The 19,352-nt window shown below is 38.9% G+C and overlaps 1 protein-coding gene across 4 annotated transcripts; it reads right to left on the reverse strand.

Moving 5' to 3' along the window:
* Window positions 1-1,388: 1,388 nt before the first annotated feature.
* On the reverse strand, window positions 1,389-19,078 carry KRCC1 (lysine rich coiled-coil 1). Of its 4 annotated transcripts, none has more exons than XM_028516601.2 (3): window positions 18,845-19,078; window positions 8,770-8,882; window positions 1,389-2,797 (listed from the first exon to the last, which is right to left on the reverse strand). In XM_028516601.2, the coding sequence occupies exons 2-3, from the start codon at window positions 8,816-8,818 to the stop codon at window positions 2,010-2,012; spliced, it is 837 nt and encodes a 278-aa protein (XP_028372402.1). In that variant the 5' UTR covers window positions 8,819-8,882; window positions 18,845-19,078; the 3' UTR covers window positions 1,389-2,009. The 4 variants fall into 4 exon arrangements, with proteins under 4 accessions (XP_028372402.1, XP_035884151.1, XP_035884150.1 ...); XM_036028258.1 differs by lacking the exon at window positions 18,845-19,078 and adding an exon at window positions 18,611-18,692; XM_036028257.1 differs by lacking the exon at window positions 18,845-19,078 and adding an exon at window positions 10,778-10,945.
* Between the last annotated feature and the right edge of the window lie 274 nt (window positions 19,079-19,352).

A 19,352-nucleotide genomic window follows, 5' to 3' on the forward strand; every position in this document is an offset into this window, starting at 1 on the left:
CTGATTATATCCCAAAGGCCTCACCTCTAAATATCATTACACTGGGAATTAGATTTCAACATATGAATTTGCAGGGGGAACATTCAGTCCACAACACAAGTGTATGGGTAAATTTAATGCCATGGTCCTGGATAAAATCCCTTATGATGTGCAATTAGAGTGGTGGTCCAGAATTGACTCCTGATGCAATACACAGGATGTATTTAGAGGTGGGTGGAGGAGGAACCAGTAAAGGAGACCATGAGAGGAGCTATGGAGGTAGGGAAAAACAGGAGAAAGTGGTGCTGTGGAAGCTGAGAGTAGCATTTGAGGAAAAGGGACTGACCAATTCCAGATGGAAGCTGCCAAAAGGCTGAACTGAGCACAAATAAACAATATCCATTGCATGCGACAACGTGGAGGTCATTAGAGACCTTGAGAAGGGCAGTTTCAGAGGAGTGGTAGGGTCAGAACAGGTGGAGGAGATCATGAGCAGTGAGAAAGTGTGGGCAGCTGGTGCAGACATGTTTTGATGTCAAAGAGGAATGAGCTCAAAGGTCAAGGGAGATTTTGTCATTTTTTTCTTCTCTGTATCATTCCGATTTTAACATGTGCGCTATGGAAGTGAGTGCTGTCATGTGCTTTTGGAAAAGGGGGAACAGAAGTATGTTTGCCTACTAATGGAATGACCCAGTCAAGGAGATTCATGGTGCAGAAGTCCTTGAGAAAGTAAAAGGGTGTAGGATCCAGTGCACAAAGGGTGGAATTTGACTTTAATAAAGAGTAGGGACACCTTTATTGGCAACAGGGGGGAAATCAGAGAATAGGCTTCCTGGGGGAAGTTTATAGATCTGGTGGTAGGATGATGAGAAAGTCTTCCTAAGAAGGCTTCTACAATATTTTCTCAATGGTGTGTGAGGCGAAGCCTTCAGCAGAGAAAGGGGGTCTATATGGGTAGCAGAAGGAAAGGGAAGCTTAGCAGAGAGGGGGGAGAATGTAAAAGATATCTCTGAATGGGAGACTTACTAGGGAAACCTTGAAGGATTGAAGGTTTGTGGTCATAGTATAAAATGAAATGGGTCCCTACCCTTCCCCTTCTCTCTTCTTCTCCCCATTCTTTCCTTTCATCTTTGCTATTTGGGGCCCAGTGAGTTAGAAGGCTTGGTAAGGTGGTGATTCCAAGAGGGGCCAGGGGTAAGGCAGCAGGCTATGAAAGAACACTGAGGAGAGAGGGGGTAAAATGAGTTTAAATATGAATGAGTAAGGTATAGTAGTTAAGGGATTTTTTATAGCTGTAAAGTGTGACCTACCCCAAAGATCTTGCCTTTTAAGTACAAACTGCTCAGTTACTACTCTTCTGGAAGAAAATCATCATTGAATAGGAAGAGATCATTGACACAGAACAAATGTAAAATTAGAACACTTTATTATAAATACTTGTTATAAACTGATTTTGTATCAACTCTTTGAAACTTTTAAAACTATATGTCACCTAAGCATATTATTTTAATGTATTTCAATTTCCACTTTTCAATATAGATGCTCCAAAGAAAATATAGAAAATACAAAGAGCTTCAACAAAATGAAACATATATCTAACAGAGGGAAAAAAATCTAAATTGCTTCATTGAGAAAACCAATGAACATAAAAATACCCCACCCCAAAGTAAAACAAACCCAATCAAGAAATAGATTCTACAAAGCCTATTAATCCTCCAATTTAAAATAACTGACTTCACAAAGGAAAAATACTTCCATCAGCATAACAATTTGATGAGTAAAAGCAAAGCTACTCTCATTAAGGGAAGTTACATTATATATAAGAAAAATGTAATAATGCTATTAGAAAATGGAGAAAAGTAATTTCCATGTTGGAGATCAAGCATACTAAATACTTTCTGTTCACTTGGCCTTTGTTAGAAGTTAAAGTACCTGTTTATATGAGAAAAGTGCTATGAACATGAACATCAGAAAACCAAGCTACTCAATGATTTTTTCAGTTTAACCTCAGGAGAATCAACTCAAGAGCTTCAAAATCCAAGGATAGATTGGTCCCAAAGCATTTCTTCCTCGGTTCTTTCTTTACCTTGTTCCTTTTTCTCTTTTCTATGCTTACGATCCTCTTTCTTGGAGGCTACATCTCGTCTTTTTTTCTCCTTGTGATTCTTAAGCTTTTCTGTACTGATCCTGACTGTTTCCACCTCTGTTTTTTTCTGGATGCTCTTGTGTTTGTCTAAGTCTATTTCCTCACAGCCTTTTTCCCTCTTATGCTTGGGCTGCTTCTCCTCTGATTTTTCTCTGCTTTCCTCTGGATGCCTTTTTCTCTTGTGATGCATCCGTTTATGACTGGCTTTATGGGCACTGGTACTGTTTTCTGAGAGGTGCTCGTAAACTCTAGAGTCTACACTGTATGTGCTGTAATTGTACTCTTGCTGACTAAGGTTCAGGGGAACCGGTTTTTCTGAGAAATAGTCCCTGGTGAACTGGCAGTAGCTCAGGGAATCTAGTGTTAGTCTGCTGTCATGAGTCGGTAGCCACTGAGGTAACTGGTTTTCCACAATTTGTGAAATACTGCATGATCTTGGGTAGGTTTGGATGGTTTCAGATGGGAGTCTTTGATCAAACATTCTATACCTGGGTCTGAAATCAACCTCTTCTTTGTACCTACAGGTTTCCAAATAGCCCTCTCTCATCTGTCTGAAACAAGTTTTTGGTTCTAAGCCTCTGGCTTTCTGCACTTTGATATAATCTTCAAGTTCATCTTGAAAAGAGTCATATGTCTTCTTTGAATGCTTCATTAGGTTGACAAGGGAATACTCTGTAGAGAAGATAAAAGAAAATTCTTTATACTAGATTATTTTATTCTGAATATATCTTTTGCTTTTAAAGACAGCTTCAAAACAAAACATAGAAGTCCAAACAAATTAAAACCTAATTCAGCATAACAGTTAAATGTCATAAAGTTATACACCAAAAAGGAACATTTTGGTGTATAACTTTGGTGTATAACACCAAAAGGATAGTTAAATATCTCCCAGACTACTCACAGGGAATTCTATCCTTCTCAGAAGAGAGATAGAGGCAGAAAGGAGCTGACATTTAAGATTTTGCTGTAGGGCTACAAATGTAAGGCATGTAAAGATGTGTAGATAAGGACTACACACCCATGGTGGGTGGCCTGATCTAAATGCTCATTTGTTTTCTAAAGTTATGATTAATTAGTTTCTTGTATCTTGCTTTCATTTTTGTTTTTTTTAAAAATTATTGTTTATTGTTTTCTATGAGAATGGAAATATGAAGAAGTAATTCAATCTTTAAACTCTTCAGTTTACCCAAACAAAATTAAGTGAACACACACTCACCTGACTAGAGTACTGCAGGACTTAAAAACGTAAGAATGTTTCTAAAATGGTTTGGGAATGCCAGAAATTAGAAATTCAGCTATGAGATAAAACTCTAGGTATAGGGGATGAGGGGAAATGAGAGAACAGAGTTCCAGCTCTTCTATATAGGGCTTAGGTTTCATTCCACTACTTCTGATTGGTGAAAAAAGCATTCTAGAATGCATTCTGGTTTGTTCTCTGTTAAACTGCTGGTGGGAGGGTTAAGGGAGGAAATGGAGGTGAAAGTTGAGAGGGGGGTTGAATTGCTACAGAGAAAAGTTTCAGGAAAAATTTCTGAGTATTCTATACTTATGCTAGTGACTCCTTTTTGGGGGGGGGGCTAAGAATAGCACTATTCTTGCTTCTCTTCCTTTACCCTACCTAAAATCCTGCATAAGTACAAATAAAGCAGAAAATGTACTTAACTATGAGATGATAATGCCCTAGGTATTTCTGGTGATTATTTTAGTTCCAAAGATTAGGAGGTAAGCATAACCCATGCAGAATTGAACATTTCTTCCCTTTAAAAGAAAAATAAGCCTAACAAAGCACTCTATAGAGTCACTAGTGATCAGCTATCTTATCTGGAAATTAGGGATTAAAAAGAAAGTCTACAGGAAGTTTCATTTGGTGAGTCAGAAAATTTAGCTACTATTCTATTCAACTTAGATAGTATAAAAATTCAGAATAAAATAAGGTAACAAATATTTGATTAATATATAGAAAGGATTTGAACAGATTCTTCAGAAAAGAATATACACAAATGGCCAACACATGAAAAGATACCATTAGTCATCAAGTCAATGTCAAATGAAACCTTAATGAGGTACCACTGTACACTTATTAGAATGACTAAAATGAAAAAGACTGACAATACCAGTGTTGGTGAGGATACAGAACAATTAGAATTTTCATACATCGTTGGTGGGGATGTAAAATGGTACAACCACTTGGAAAACAGTTTGGCAGCTTGAGGAAGTTAAACATACATCTACCATAGGGGCTGGTTATTCTACTCCTAGATATTTACCCAAAATAAAAGGAAATATATGTCCATATGAAGACTTATACATGGATGTTCATGGCAGTTTTATTTGTAATAGCCCCAGAAAGGAAAACACCTAAATGTTGATCAACAGGTGAATAAATAAATCAAATAGTGGTATATTCATAAAGTGGAATACTATCACTGACAAAAAGGAATAAACTATTGATACACTTAACATGGATGAATCTCAAAATAATTATGCTGAGTGAAAAGTCTGACAAAACAGTATATAATATTTGATACCATTTATATGAAACTCTAGAAAATGCAAATTTATCTGTATTAAAAGTGATTGCTTTGAGATGAGGCAAGAAGAGGTGGGAGGAAGCCATTACAAAGGGCATTTTTTTTGGTAAAGATATGTTTACTACCTTGATTGTGTTGGTAATTTTATGGGCATATACATTTGTCAAAAACCAGACCTGCCTGGTATGGCTCAATGGATCAGTGGACTGAGAGCAGGCCTGTAACCTGAAAGGTTGCTGGTTTGATTCCCAGTCAGGGCATATGCCTGGTTGCAGGCCAGGTCCCCATTTAGTGGCATATGAGAGGCAACCTATCAATGTTTATCTGCCTTTTTTTCCTCCTTTCCCCTCTCTAAAAATTAAAAAAGATATATTTAAAAACTCCCATCAAATTGTACTTTAAATATGTGCAGTTTGTTTTTAAAATATTTTATTGATTATACTATTATAGTTGTCCTGATTTTGCCCCTTGCCTCTACCGCCCCCCGCCCCCCCGCCCCCGTCCCAGGCAATTCCCCCACCATTGTTCATGTCCATGGGTCATGTGTGTAAGTTCTCCGGCTATTCCATTTCCTATATTGTACTCTACATCCCCATGGCTATTCTGTAACTACCCATTTGTACTTTTTAATCCCCTCACCTCTTCACCCATCCCCTCACAACCATCTCCCACCCAGCAACCACCACAAGGCTCTCTAGATTCTATGATTCTGTCTCTGTTCTTCTTGTTTGCCTAATTTGTTTTTTAGATTCAACTGTTGATAGATTTGTATTTTTTGCCTTTTATTGTTCATAGTTTTGATTTTTTTCTTAAATAAGTCCCTCTAATATTTCATATAGTAATGGTTTGGTGAGGATGAATTCCTTTAGTTTCTTTCTTGTCTGGGAAGCTCTTTATCTGCCCTTTGATTTTAAATGATAAATTTGCTGGGTACAGTAATCTTGGCTGTAGGTCCCTGCTTTTCATGACTTTGAATATTTCTTGCCAATCCCTTCTAGCCTACAAAGTATTTTCTGAGAAATCAGCGGACAGTCTTATGGGAACTCTCCTGTAGGTAACTAATTGCTTTTCTCTTGCTGCTTTTAAGGTTCTCTCTTTATCTTTAACCTCTGGCATTTTAATTATGATGTGTCTTAGAGTGAGCCTCTTTGCATCCACCTTGTTTGGGCCTCTCTGTGCTTCCTGAACTTGCATGTTTATTCCTTCACCAAATTAGAGAAGTTTTCTTTCATTATTTTTTCAAATAGATTTCCAATTTCTTGCTCTTTCTCTACTCTATCTGGCACCCCCATGAGCTCCTTTGTACCTCTCAAAGTTGTCCCAGAGGCTGCTTATACTATCCTCATTTTTTTTTGTTTTTTCTTCTTCTTGTTCTGATCGGTTGTTTTTTGCTTCCTTATGTTCCAAATCATTGATTTGATTCTCAGCTTCATCCATTCTACTGTTGTTTACCTATAAATTATTCTTTACTTAGTGTATCCTTTGTATCTGTTAGATCTTTTTTATGCTGCCCACTAAGTTCCTCGAGCATCCTTATAACCAGTGTTTTGAATACTGCATCTGATCATTGCTTATCTCCATTTTGCTTAGCTCTTTTTTCAAGTTTTGATCTGTTCTTTTATTGAGACCATATTTCTTTGTCTCCTTGTTTAGGTAGTCTTCCTGTGTTTGTTTCTATGTTTTAGGTAGAGCTGCTTTGACTGTGTTTTGGTAATGTGGCCCAATGTGGTATGTGTCCTGTAGGGTCCAGTGTCACAGCCTCCCCTGTCACCCAAGCTGGGTACTTGAAGTATGCCCTTTGTGTGGGCTGAGTTCACCCTCTTCTTGTAGTTGAGCCTTGGTTGCTGTTGACAGGTCAATGGGAGAGGTTTACCCAACCAGTCAGCTGTAAGAATTGGCTGTGACAACTGACCACCAACCTCCACCCTCTATGAAGAATTGGGTATGCTAGGGCAGGGTGGTGGTGCTCCAATGTGGTCTGTAGCTGCCCACTGGGTGCGCTGACCCTGTGGTTTCCTGGGTGGTGCAGGGCAAAGTCAGCCCCCACCTGTGTTTTGCCTTGGGCCACCCTGCCTGAGCTATATAGCAATCAGATGGCTGTGACTTGTGCTGGGCTTGGAGATTCCCAGTGAATGCAAGCTGTGTATCCAGTCTGGCTGCTCTTGTGCTGCGCCTGGGGCTCACTGAGGCCAGCTGTTGCTTGTTTGACAAGATTTAGGAAGTTGTAAAGCAAGAGCCAAGACCACCTATTTATATGGAAAAGCAGCTTGGGTGGGCCCATAAATAGTCAGGTGGAGTCTCTAGGGATCTCCAAGGTGGGTCAACCAGTGTTAGCCAGGTTGATGGAGTCTCAGATATGGCATCAGCTTATGGCTATGTGGGGGGATGGTTTAGAAAAGGGACAATGGCCTCTGTTCGCCTTGATGCCAGACACTTCAGTTTCTTCCTGTGTACCTCTAGTGCCTTTCAAGCTGCTACCCTGGTGCTGGAACTCAGAGGTAGTGAGTCTGAGTAGGTGAGTCCCTGTGTGTGGATTCTTTATGAGGAACTGCTTGGGGCTCCAACAGTTTCTTCCATTGACTCAATTCCTGCTGGTTTTGAAACCAGAAGTTGTGGATACTTATCTTCCTGGCACTGGAACCCTGGGCTGGGGGTGTCTGGTGTGGGGCTGAGATTCCTTGCTCCCAGGATATGCCTTGCTTCCAAGATATGCCTCACAAATTTTTATCCACTACACATGGATGAGGGACCAGCCTGTCCCACACCTGCATCCCTCCTACCATTCTAGATGGATGTGGTTTCTTAATTCTGTAGTTGTCAGACTTCCATTCAACTTGATTTCTGACAGTTTTGAGTGATGGTTGTTCTATATTTTAGTTGTAATTTTGATGTGGTTCTGCAAAGAGGTGAGTCACATCTGCTTATACTGCCATTTTGACTGGTAGTGTACAGTTTATTGTATACTATACCTGAATAAAGCTGTTTTTAAAAAGTCACTAATAAGATTAAAAAGATGTTGATAATTGTTTAAAGTAAATGATGGGTGCATGAAAGTTCATACTACTCTTCTCTACTTTTATGTTTGAAATTTTTTAATAAGGGGAGGGTAGCGGGTAGAGGGATTGAGTAAAAAGAAAAAAAGACTAATGGGTATGGACAATAGTGCGGTGATTGTGGTGAAGGGATGAGAAGGGGAGTATAAGGGGACTAAACAGTAATGGAAAAATAAAGAACAAACTGACAGTGACCAGAGGGGAGATAGGAGGGAATATCGGGGGTAAAGGGAGAAGAGTCATCAAGGAACATGCATAAAGGACACATGAACAAAGCCAAAGGGGGTTAGGATCGAGGGTGGGCAGTGGCAATGGGTGGGGAGACGGGGAGAGGTGGGGAAAATGGAGACAACTATGTTTGAACAATAAAAAAAGAGAGAAAAATTTATCCACTTTACAAACATAAAAAAAAATACAATTAAAAAACTCAAAAAAATTTTACACATAATACAATATATAGATGGTATATTATAGAATTGTATACCTGAAACTTATTTAATTGTATTAACCAATGTCACCACAATAAATTCGATAAAAAATAAAAAAAATAAGAAACAGGAAAAAAGATTTTTCTTCATACTCACTACCATGGTTAAAATGACTGATCATCAAAATGACAAGTGATATTAAATGTAAGGATGTGGAAAAATTGTAAACTTTATTCACTGTTGGTGGGAATGTAAAATGTTGCAGCTACTCTGAAAAACAGTTTGGGAGTTCCTCAAAATGTTAAATACAGAGTTACCTGTGGCCCAGCAATTTTACTTAGGTATATACCCAAGAGAATTGAAAACCTGTGTTCATACAAAAACTTGTATACAAATGTTCATAGCAGCATTATTCGCAACAGCTAAAAAGCAGAAACAACTTAATGTCCTTCAACTGATGAATGCATTAAATGTATATTCACACAATAGAATATTATTCAGGAATAAAAAAGGATGAACTACTGATACATGGTACCACATGTATGAACCTTGAAGACATGGTAAGTAAAAAAAACTAGTTCCAAAAACCACAGATGGTGCAAAGATCAATAAAGAGCTGAAAGGAACCTTACCCTTATCAGGCTGAGAACGTGGTGGAGAAATCTGATCATATTCACCCATTAATTGCTTCAGTTTCCTAGCATAAATTTTTCCCAAATAGTGAGACTGTGCAACAACTGGGGAGCTAAAAAACATGACACAAAGGTTACAAAATTTATTTTTGTCCAATATGCCACTCCCACTCACCTGAGAACCGCCACAATCTTGTTATAAAATCATTCAAATTTTAAAATATCATTACTATAGTTCAATCATCTGAAAATTCACAAAAGTCACCTCCAGTTTCTTACCATTTTGCTTCATGTAAAACTGATAATAAAGCTCACTTTTTGAGATGTATTTTACCCTGGAAAACTTAGTATTTTGTTTATTTTAGAATAAAGTAACCCCAAATTTACACTTCATAATTTTTAATATATTTAGTCTGAACTAACAGTTTAAGAATAGCTTTTGCTGGCTTTCAAATCAAAGTATCAGCTTCAGGAGAAATAATCCTGTGATTTAGAAGATCTTTATTTTCAACCTACTGGATAATGTGAAACCCTTTGTGATTCAAACTATTTACTACTCCTCACATGCCAGAGGTGTCAAATTCATTTTCACTGAGGGCCACATCAGCCTTGCAGTTGCCTTTAAAGGGCTAAAATAATTTTAGGGCTATATAAATGTAGCTACTCCTTAACTGTTAAGGCACTGAAATTACATTTGGCCCTTTGAAGGCAACCATGAGGCTGATGTGGCCCCTGGTGAAGATGAATTTGATACCCCTGACATTTGCCTTTTACAAAAAGTATCTATAAAATGTTCAGTCTCTGTTCATTCACATGGTATCTATGAATAAAATAAAGGAAGGTAAGATAGAAATTCATATTAAACTTTAAGGTATATTTTTAATCTTCAACTAGATACCATTTCATATACCATCTCAAATCTTAATTTCCTGAGTGCTTGAAAGACCATAGTACTAGCTTTTGCTCATTTAGTATGAAAAACACTTAGTACGACTATAATATTAAATATGATAATATATTTTTACTTAGTCCAGAAAATACTATTCTGAAGGAGAAGTTACTGGGGCACCCGCAGGAATCTGGACTTGATGGAAATTATCTGGGGTACTAGTACTGAAAGGCTGGGCTAAGAAACCAAGTCTTGGAATTTTGTTTTTTATAGATGACCACCTCAAGAAATGCAATCAATTTTAAGATATTCAATAATTCTAGTGATATCACTAATGTCATCTGAGAATCCCATGGAGGAACCACAAACCATCATTACCTGTGGTAGGCAACTGTCTTCCACAGTTGGCACAAACATGACCACAAGCAAGGTTCATTAAACAAGGATTAGACAAACCACTCAAAGCTACCATCATATTCATGTATTAATTTCTAGCACATTTGCTAAAAATGTTTCTCACCACAATAAAAAATCTATGTTAAAATTACTACATTTACACTTGAAGTCTGTACCTAAATCTCCTAACAGTTTAAATTTTGTAGAAGTTTGCTAGTTTATAAACACAATGCTAATCATGGAACATCAAAAATACTTTCTATGCAGCCATTTAAATGAGTTGGAACCACAGAGACCAATGTTAATGATATATTAATGGTGTATAGATATAGAACTGCATCTACCTACATACCTATTCATCTAAAATGCGATTTTAGTATAAAAACTCAACCATACAGAACTAAAATTTAAATATATGCATACACATTGATTGTAAGGAAGGACTATAAATCCATTCACTAGCTTTCCTGGGAGGTGGACTGGGGAAGAAGGCAGGTGACCTTTGGACCTTGAGTAAAGAGCCTAATGACATTTGCTAGGAGGAAGGGAACTTATCTCTGAAATACTCTTAACAAGATGTCCCTGGCTAAAGATTACCTATAGTAGATAAATCCAGGATCTCTGAGGCATAATTCCCTGAACAATGTCACAAGCTCACAACTCTGGGATATAAAATGCTGATAATTGAAACACTTTCACTGTGTGAGGTGACTCTTAGCTCACCTATTATTCTGGGTCAGAGATGCATCATCAGTGTGGGAAAGTATGTTTTGAGAAACCATCTTTCATGTACTAGATATCTGTTTTCATTAGAGCCTCTTGATTGCTTCTTCCCTTTAAGTCAGGGCCCCCAACTCCAGGGCCAAGGACCAGTATGGGTCTGTAGCCTGTCAGGAACCAGGTTGCACAGCAGGAGGTGAACTTGAATATAATACACTTGAATCATCCCAAAACTATCACCACCCACCCGTCTCCCCCACACCCTCGTGGAAAAACTGTCTTCCACAAAAACAGTCCCTGGTGCCAAAAGGGATTGGGACCACTGCTTTAAGTAATTAGTAAACCTCAATATTGGGTAATATTACTGATTCTTATGAGTCTGATTTGATGCCGTACCCATAGGAAAAAATGAAAAGATATGTACTAAACTTAATGGGGTATGGGAAATGGGGTTAGAAAAGGAGTAGGGCAGAACATTTAACATTTGTTCCCTGCACATGTCTGTACTGTTTTAATTTTTGCAAAGAACATATATAACTTTGTAATTAAAAACTCCATACAAATTTAATTCAAAGGTTCTACAGGGAATCTTCAAACTAAGCTTAATGTTCAGTACCAGTGTATAGATTAAAAGATTTGCTTATGGCCCTGGCTGGCGTAGCTCAGTGGATTGAGCTTGGGCTGTGAACCAAAGCACTGCAGGTTCGATTCCCAGTCAGGGCACATGCCTGGGTTGCAGGCCATGGCCCCCAGAAACCGCACATTGATGTTTCTCTCTCCCTCTCTTTCTCCTTCCTTTCCCTCTTTAAAAATAAGTGAAATCCTAAAAAAAAAATTTTTAAAAGTATAAAAAAGTAAAATCTCAAAACTCGTAAAAAAGATTTGCTTAAAAATATGTTCAAGAGCTGTAAATCAAAACCATTTTAGAAAGGACTTAATGAATATTTAAAAATATTTGTTATATATCTTTCTAAATTATTTTTAGTTGCTTTAAAGTATATAATGTACATTACATTTAACTCTTAAGTCAGGCAAGGTAAAAAGTTTAACTAAAAAGGCTTCCAGAACTCCTCTTAATTCAAAATTAATATATACAATATGATCATGATGATATGACATTGGTTTTTCTATTAAAAATCTTTTTTTTACCAATTTAATTATTTTTTATTTTAGAGAGAGGGGAAGGGAAGGAGATAGGGAGGGAAAGAAACATCGATGTGAGAAACATACATAGGCTGCTGCCTTCTGCATGCAATCTGACTGGGGATCGAACCTGAAGCCTGGGTGTGTGCCTTGAACTGGTGACCTCTTGGTTTGTGGGATGGTGCCCAACTGAGCCACATCATAGGGGCTTAAAAATCTTTAATAAGACCAGGTAAATATTGTAACAACTAAAACAGTACAGACCGAAGGTTTACTGAAGACTAATCATTTAGAAGCTTGATAGCCTAAAACAGAACAACAATATCCCTCTCCATTCAACCCTTAATACCAGATTGTCTATTTCTGAAAGTCAACGTTCTAAGCTGTGTGGACAGAAAAAAAAAAGTGGGGGTTCTATGGAAAGTTACCTCACAGGATTATCTGAATGTAAATTCCTAAAGGGGCAGGTCATGGTGGATAGTCATGCCCCAGGCATATTTCTTACTAAAAGGTTTATCTTTGCAATAAGCAGGTCCTGTCCATTGTTTCTGTGCATCTAGTTCAGCTATTTTCAACTGGTGTGCCACAAGAATTTTTAAAACATGCAATACCTGATTATTTAGTCAGAGGCACTGACCTCTTTCCCCTTAGATTGCCAAATAAAAAAATAACAATAACCAATATAATAGCTGTCTGGTGTGAATGCCCTGTCTTAAAACCATAAATATATAGGTCTTACCATAGATTTTCATCTTATTGGTCATGTTGCATAAGACTGTGTCTGATTAATTAATTCTTGGTACCAGAAATCCTTATATACAAGTACAGGCACCTGAATTTATTTTTAGAAAGCTACTTCGGAGTAAAAAGGTTAAGTAATTAGTCAAAATATACCTACTTTTTTGGTCACACTGGCCAAAAAAATTTTTTTGGTGGGTAGCAGAAGTTTGGTGCTCAGTTTATTTGTACTGAGATGAAAAAGGCTGAAAATTGCTGATCTAGGTAACACATCTTTGCAATAACCATCCAAAGAGAACACAATCTTGTTAACTATCCTGTAATTCAGTTCCCCCTTTGCTTCCCTCTACCTCTATGTAATCTTCCTTAGTTCCCTCCTTAATTTCATTTTTTCCTCCTTTTAAAGATTTTATTTATTTTCAGAAAGAGGGGAAGGGAGGGAGAAAGAAATGTCTTCATGTGAGATACATCTGATCAGTTGCCTCTTTCATGCCCCCAGCTGGGGACCTGGCCCACAACCCAGGCTTGTGTCCTGACTGGAATCAAACCAGTGACCTTTTGGTTTGCAGGCTGGTGCTCAATCCACTGAGCCATACCAGCCAGGGCCCTTCTGTTAATTTCAAATGCATAAAAGAAACTGCAGAACTGCTATTTTCTAGAGCACAGGTGGCAAACATAAGGTCTGCAGGCTGAATTTGTTTTATCCAGTCCTGTACCTTGTTTCTAATGGGCGGCATCGCTGAGCTTCCTTGCCCCTACTTAAGGAGTAGTTAATTTATACAGTCCTAAAATTACATTCAGCCCTTTGAAGACAACCTCGAGGCTGATGTGGCCCCCAGTGAAAATGAGTTTGACATCCCTGTTGTAGTTTTCGAGATCTTGCTTCCCAGCATGTGCTGTCAGTTTGGTTCAAACTCTTAGAAAAATTCTCTGTAAGTCTGGACGTTTTCTCACATTGACAGCTGATACTAAAGACACTTGGAGTCACCTTTAACTGCTTCACTCACCAAGCTCTTACTTTATCTCTATTAAATAGTAACATATTCCTGAGCTCAAAATCTCAGCCATATTTCACCCTATCAAGTTCTAACTCAAGTCAAATCTAGCTTTGTTTTTCAAGTCTATCTCTTGCCCTAGCTGAGTGTCTCCCTTGGTTGGAGCATTGCCCCATACACCAAAAAGGTTGTGGGTTCAATCCCTAGTCAGGGAGCATAAGGTAGGCAATGTATTGATATTTCTCTCTCACAGTGATGTTTTTCTCTCTCTCTCTAAAAAATCAATGAACATATCCTTGGGTGAGGATTTAAAGAAATAGCTAAATAAGAAATAAAAAGAATTTCTATCTCTTCATTTGTCAATTCCTGTAACACTACTTAGTTCAAGTTCTCCATGCCTTTGGGCTTTATTAAACTTTATCACTATTAATTAAAGCTTGTCTTCAAGGTACCATGGTGATGTGGGACAAGAGAGGAAAAAAGATGAATATTACTGACTTCTGTATGCCAAACAAGGTAATAGATTATTCTATCTTGTACCTCTGCAAAGTAACTGGAATTTCCTTGAAGATTAAGACACCAAGATTCAAAGAAAATAGCTTCGCACATGCGTTAAATGATAGAGCTAGATCTTAAACTTTGGTTTATCTTGACTCTTTCCATTATATATACATAGCTGTTTCACCCACTGAGAATTACAAATAAGGGAATAAGACAATTCCTAATATCAAGGAATTTATAATTTTGTAAAAATGATAAGCAAAGAACTATAATGTAGGACAAAAACATGTTAGTACTATAAGACATAGGAAAGTACAGTGTCCTCTTGCTGAGGGATTTGAGAAAGGCTTTGTGGAGAGTGGATTTGGACTGACCCTTAGGAGATGGGTAAAATTTAAAGAAACCATGAGTAAAGAAAGGGTATTTTGGAGGAGGGAAGTACATTAGAAAAGGCTTATCTGCTTTAGCCAAAACAAGATATGCATAAAGGTAGTGAAAGACTGTGCTGTAGAGGTAAAATGGAGCCAGATCCTAATAGGCTTTATTTGAGCATTTGAATTTAATTCTGCAGTCAATAGAGGAAGAAATGAGACTCAAAATGGGGATAATTGTAAGTAAGGTATTGAAGGCAAGAGACTATTGGACTGAATCAGCACAGAAAAGAAGGGAAGAATGTAAAAGACATTCTACAGGTGGAATGAAAGCAGTTTTTGATAGCTGGGGACAGAGAAGGTAGAAGAGTAAGGAAACATGGATAATTCTAAGGCTTTCATGCCAGTGAGGTCAGAATAACAAAGAGGAAGAAAAGTTATTACTACTATTATAATTATTACCCAGAAGAATGGAAGTGGGGAGTAGAGAAGCATAGTATTCAAAAACATGAATTTGATTTTGAAATAAACTCAGATTCTATCATTATCTTTCACATCTGCCCTTCCTTTTCCTCTGTGTTCCATTCCTCCATGTGTTCAATTCCTGCCTGAAAAAGTGTTTAAGTAACTTGTAGGTGTTCTATATAACCTGAAATTCCTTACAAATTAACATAGTTGGGCATTTGAACTAACTGTATATATACCAAACTCCTGTGAACATGGTGGGCAATAGGAACCATTACAGGAAAGAAAGAAGGCATAGTAGTAAATTCTGGGTGTTGTAGAAATCTTCCCTCAGAAAATTTTGATGCTAGTTCTATTTTTAATATTACTTTGCATAGTATTATTTACTTACTCATTACAAAGATTGTAGCATTCTACAGTTTGAAGAACACAGTGATTATTGTAGACACTATTTGCATTCTTACCATTGCAGTTAGCTTTTTTTTTAGATCTCATATTACAAATTTTTCCTTTTTGTAATTGCTAAAATCCTGAAAGAATCTTCTAACAAAATTTGCTTTTTGTTTTTAATCCTCACCTGGGGACATTTTTTTCATTGCTTTCAGAGAGGGAGGGAGAAACAGAAGCATCCATGTGAGAGAGAGTGTCACTGACTGGTTGTCTCCCATATGTGCCTGGACTGGAGATCGAACCTTCAACTTAGGTATGTCCCCTGACCAGGAATGAAACCTGCAGTCTTTCAGTTATGTGCTTGTTCATGTACTCTTAATTGGCAATTATTTAAGGCTTTTATGCATATTTAAACTAAAAATATATTTAGTCTCACTAGTGTTTTAAAGAGAATATATCAAATATTTACCATTTGTTAAGTAATAGTTAACTGAATAGTTACTGAAATAAATTATGTTTTTTCAAATCCTAGTGAATAAAATAGTCTCAATCCTATGTCAACAGAAATTTCATTACTCTATAAATGTTATTTGACGGCCATTCTAGGTCAAAGTTTCATGTTTTATGAATTACCATTCTAGTATATAGCCAATACATAGAATAATTATCAACACAAAACCATAAATCAGCTCACAATTTTAAAGTTGTCCAGGACCTCAGAGTTTGGTTAAGTGCAGAGTTCCTCAACCTCAATACTGTTGACATTCTGGGTAGAAGAATCCTTTGTTTTGTGTGTGTGTGCAGCTATCCTGTGCATTTTAGGATGTTTGCAGCATCTCTGGCCTATACCAAACAGATGCCAGTAGCCTCTGCTCTCACTATGCCCTTCCTTGCCAGGTGGTGAAAACCAAAAAAATCTCTAGAAGTTGCCAAATGTCCTCAGGGGTTGGGGTCAGGGGCAAGTTTTCCTTTGGTTGAAAACTACTGTATTGTTTGAACTATAAGACGCCCCCCCCCCCCCCGCCCAGCCCCCACCAATTTGGGAGGAATAATGGTTGTTAATGCTGCTGTTGAGTTCTGTTTACATTTACATTGGTGAAATATTGTTATTTACATTATTAAATATTTTACATTTTTTGCTTAAAAAATTTTTCCCCTATTTTCCTTCTCTAATACTTAGGTGCATCTTATGGTCCGAAAAACCACAGGTACTCAATTAGGTTAATCCAATTGCTCTTCCCCACAGATGACAAAGCTCAAAGAAAAGTTTGGGAGATAGGGTCATACAGCTAGTGGAGAAATCACAACTAGAACCTATGACTAGTCAAGACTCTTATTCCAGTATTCTCATTATATTACCCAGAAGTGGTATAAAAGGTTATTGGCTAGCATTGTGTGGACTGACATCATTAAGTCTTTAGTAATTCTGTACATATTCAGTCATCACACAAAAAAACCCCCAAAATGCCAAGTCAGCTAAAAAGCGTTTTTTCCACAAGAAACTGTTTCCAAATCTTCCTACAATCTGGTTATGACAGCCAAATAGAACTGTAGTCTTGACTCTTATAAACTGCTCAGGCTTACTTGTTGGTGAGAGGTGGGATATTTGTTATGAAAACCAAAAATTCAGATTTATCTCTGAAAATGATGCTAACCCAGGCTGACTGAAGACATTAAATCTAGTCTTTCAAATTGCCCTCACTAAGATACTTAATGGCACATCTAGTTGCAATGAATTTCTAATTTCCCATTTTAGTGAATGAAATTTATATAGAATGCTTACAAAACATTTTAAGAAATTTATATTTTACTACTTTGTTATTCCTCCACAGTGAAAGATGTAAAAGATTATGGAAAAGCACACAAAATTAGAATATATCATGGAGGAGGGTAAATACAAAATTATTTTTATGAGCTTATTATATTTATTGGTGTCCCTCCAGATGAAAGGAATTATTTTAAGATAATTCTGGCTTCCACCATCTTTCACTCTGGAGACAAAAAGCAACCTAAGGCAATACAGTAAATACTAGAAGTTAATCATTAAAGTGAAGTTGGCTCAATGTTTTACTGAGATCTTCTGCAGTGGGATCAAACTCCATCTAAAACCATTCGCAAACTGCCTTATAGCCTTATCTCAGTTTGGAAAAAGCAGGCTGTTTGCAGATAGTCTTGCAAGAATTTAACGTCTCTTAGATGGAAACAATCAAGAAATAGCATTTCGTATTAGGGAAAATGTGTTGGTGAGAACCATAAAGACTTTTGGCAGGGTCACTCCTTCCAAACCCCTGCACAAAGAAACTTGACCAAATTTAACCATGGCCTCTAGCGGCCTAAGATGAAATTCCCGCGATGACCTTTTCAGCTTGTTAGGATAAGCTCAGGGATGTCCAAAGAAATTTACTGTTTTAACACCTGATGATAGCCTTATTTCTTTTTAAGAGTACTTACTAAAAAGGCTTTCAATTATGACTCCTTCCTCTGACCCTTGAAGATGTACGGTATCTCCTGTAACTCAGGGTTGTCTTTCTTAAGGACCTGAAAGTCATTCCTTTGAAATGCAACCATCAGGAAGTTTAGGCCTCAGTCCCCCAGTCACCGTGGAAGAACCCTAATTTCCTAATGTCAGCAGGCAGACACAGCTAACCGCATTCACACTAACGACCCTTCGTCATTTCCACTTCTCCGAGTCTACCTGACTCTACTCCCCACGCCTTCCTTTTCCCTTTCAAACGCCCAGTCACGTCTGCGTAAATCGAAAGAAGCTCAGCGCTTTTCCCTACCTACTGTTAGTTGCTGAATAAAATGTTTTCACCCTTCTGATGTCCGGCTTTGTTTTATTTGACTTTGATAGGTACATACTAAAGCTCAGTTCAGAGTTTTAGATAGGCCTGTAATCTTGAAAGTTTGTTTTAACAGGGTGTTATCCTCAAAAAAGCCAAGGAAACTTCTCCAAAGTGGTCCCTCGAAAACCTGAGCCCCTCCTTCCTTCTCCCAGATGCTATGTCCTACTGTCCCCAAATTCCTAACTCCACTTCTCCCTAATTATCCTACTGTGAGGTTTCTGTTTTCCAGGTGTCGGATCCACCCACAGAGATGTGCTCCCTTCCACGGCTCGGGCCTTTTATCTCCGTATCTCTGACCCCTCAATCTTGAGTTTCCTCATCAAGGCCCCTGCCTCCCTGCACTCCAGGTCCACCGGCCCTACCTGGCCGCCTCTTTCTCACTCACACCTCGGTTTCCTCAGCACGCTGAGGCGTCCCTTTTGCCTCCAACGCCACCTGGGGCCCTAGGCGTCCCTCTCCTGGCGCGGGTGACGAGAAGAGCGGAGGCACTCGGACCACTACCGGGTCGGCCATTTGCACATCGGGGCGCGGCCGGCGGGCTTGGTGCGCAGGGCCTTTCACTGGGCCGGGGAGTGGAGGGGCTGAAGGCGGGGCCGCCCCCGCCGCCGGGCGGGAACTCACCTTCTTTGAGGCGAAAGGGCGGGCGTCTACAACTACTGTCCCCCTCCCCGCCAACGCCGCCGGCCGGGGGATAGGCCGAGGTGGAGATGGCGGAGAGGCAAGGACAGCCGCTGCCGCCACCACCGCCTCCGCCGCTGAACAGGCGGGGTAGGAGGAGGAGGCGGAGACCGGGACTCCTGAGGGGAAGTCGCCGCCACCACCGGCGGCTGACTGGCCGGCCCCTGCGCCATGACGGAAAGGCGAGCTAATGCGCTTGCGCTAGTCGCCCCTCCCAGAAAGCCCCCTTAGCCCCGCCTTCCTTCTTGCCCCGCCCCTTCGCCCGCCATTTCCGGGGCTCCGCTCTAATATGGCTGTACCCTCGTATTCCGTAGCCAATTTCCCACCCTCCTATTGGAGGCAAGGAAAAGCTCGTGGGAGCTCTTGCCCTTCTGAGAGTGAATCTGCAGCCAACTAAGGAAAAAAAAAGTAAGCCTGGAATCCACAGATTACCTCCACAGCATCTGAAAAA

The sequence above is a fragment of the Phyllostomus discolor genome, chromosome 6 (genome assembly GCF_004126475.2).
Source record: "Phyllostomus discolor isolate MPI-MPIP mPhyDis1 chromosome 6, mPhyDis1.pri.v3, whole genome shotgun sequence".
NCBI classification, from domain to species: domain Eukaryota; kingdom Metazoa; phylum Chordata; class Mammalia; order Chiroptera; family Phyllostomidae; genus Phyllostomus; species Phyllostomus discolor.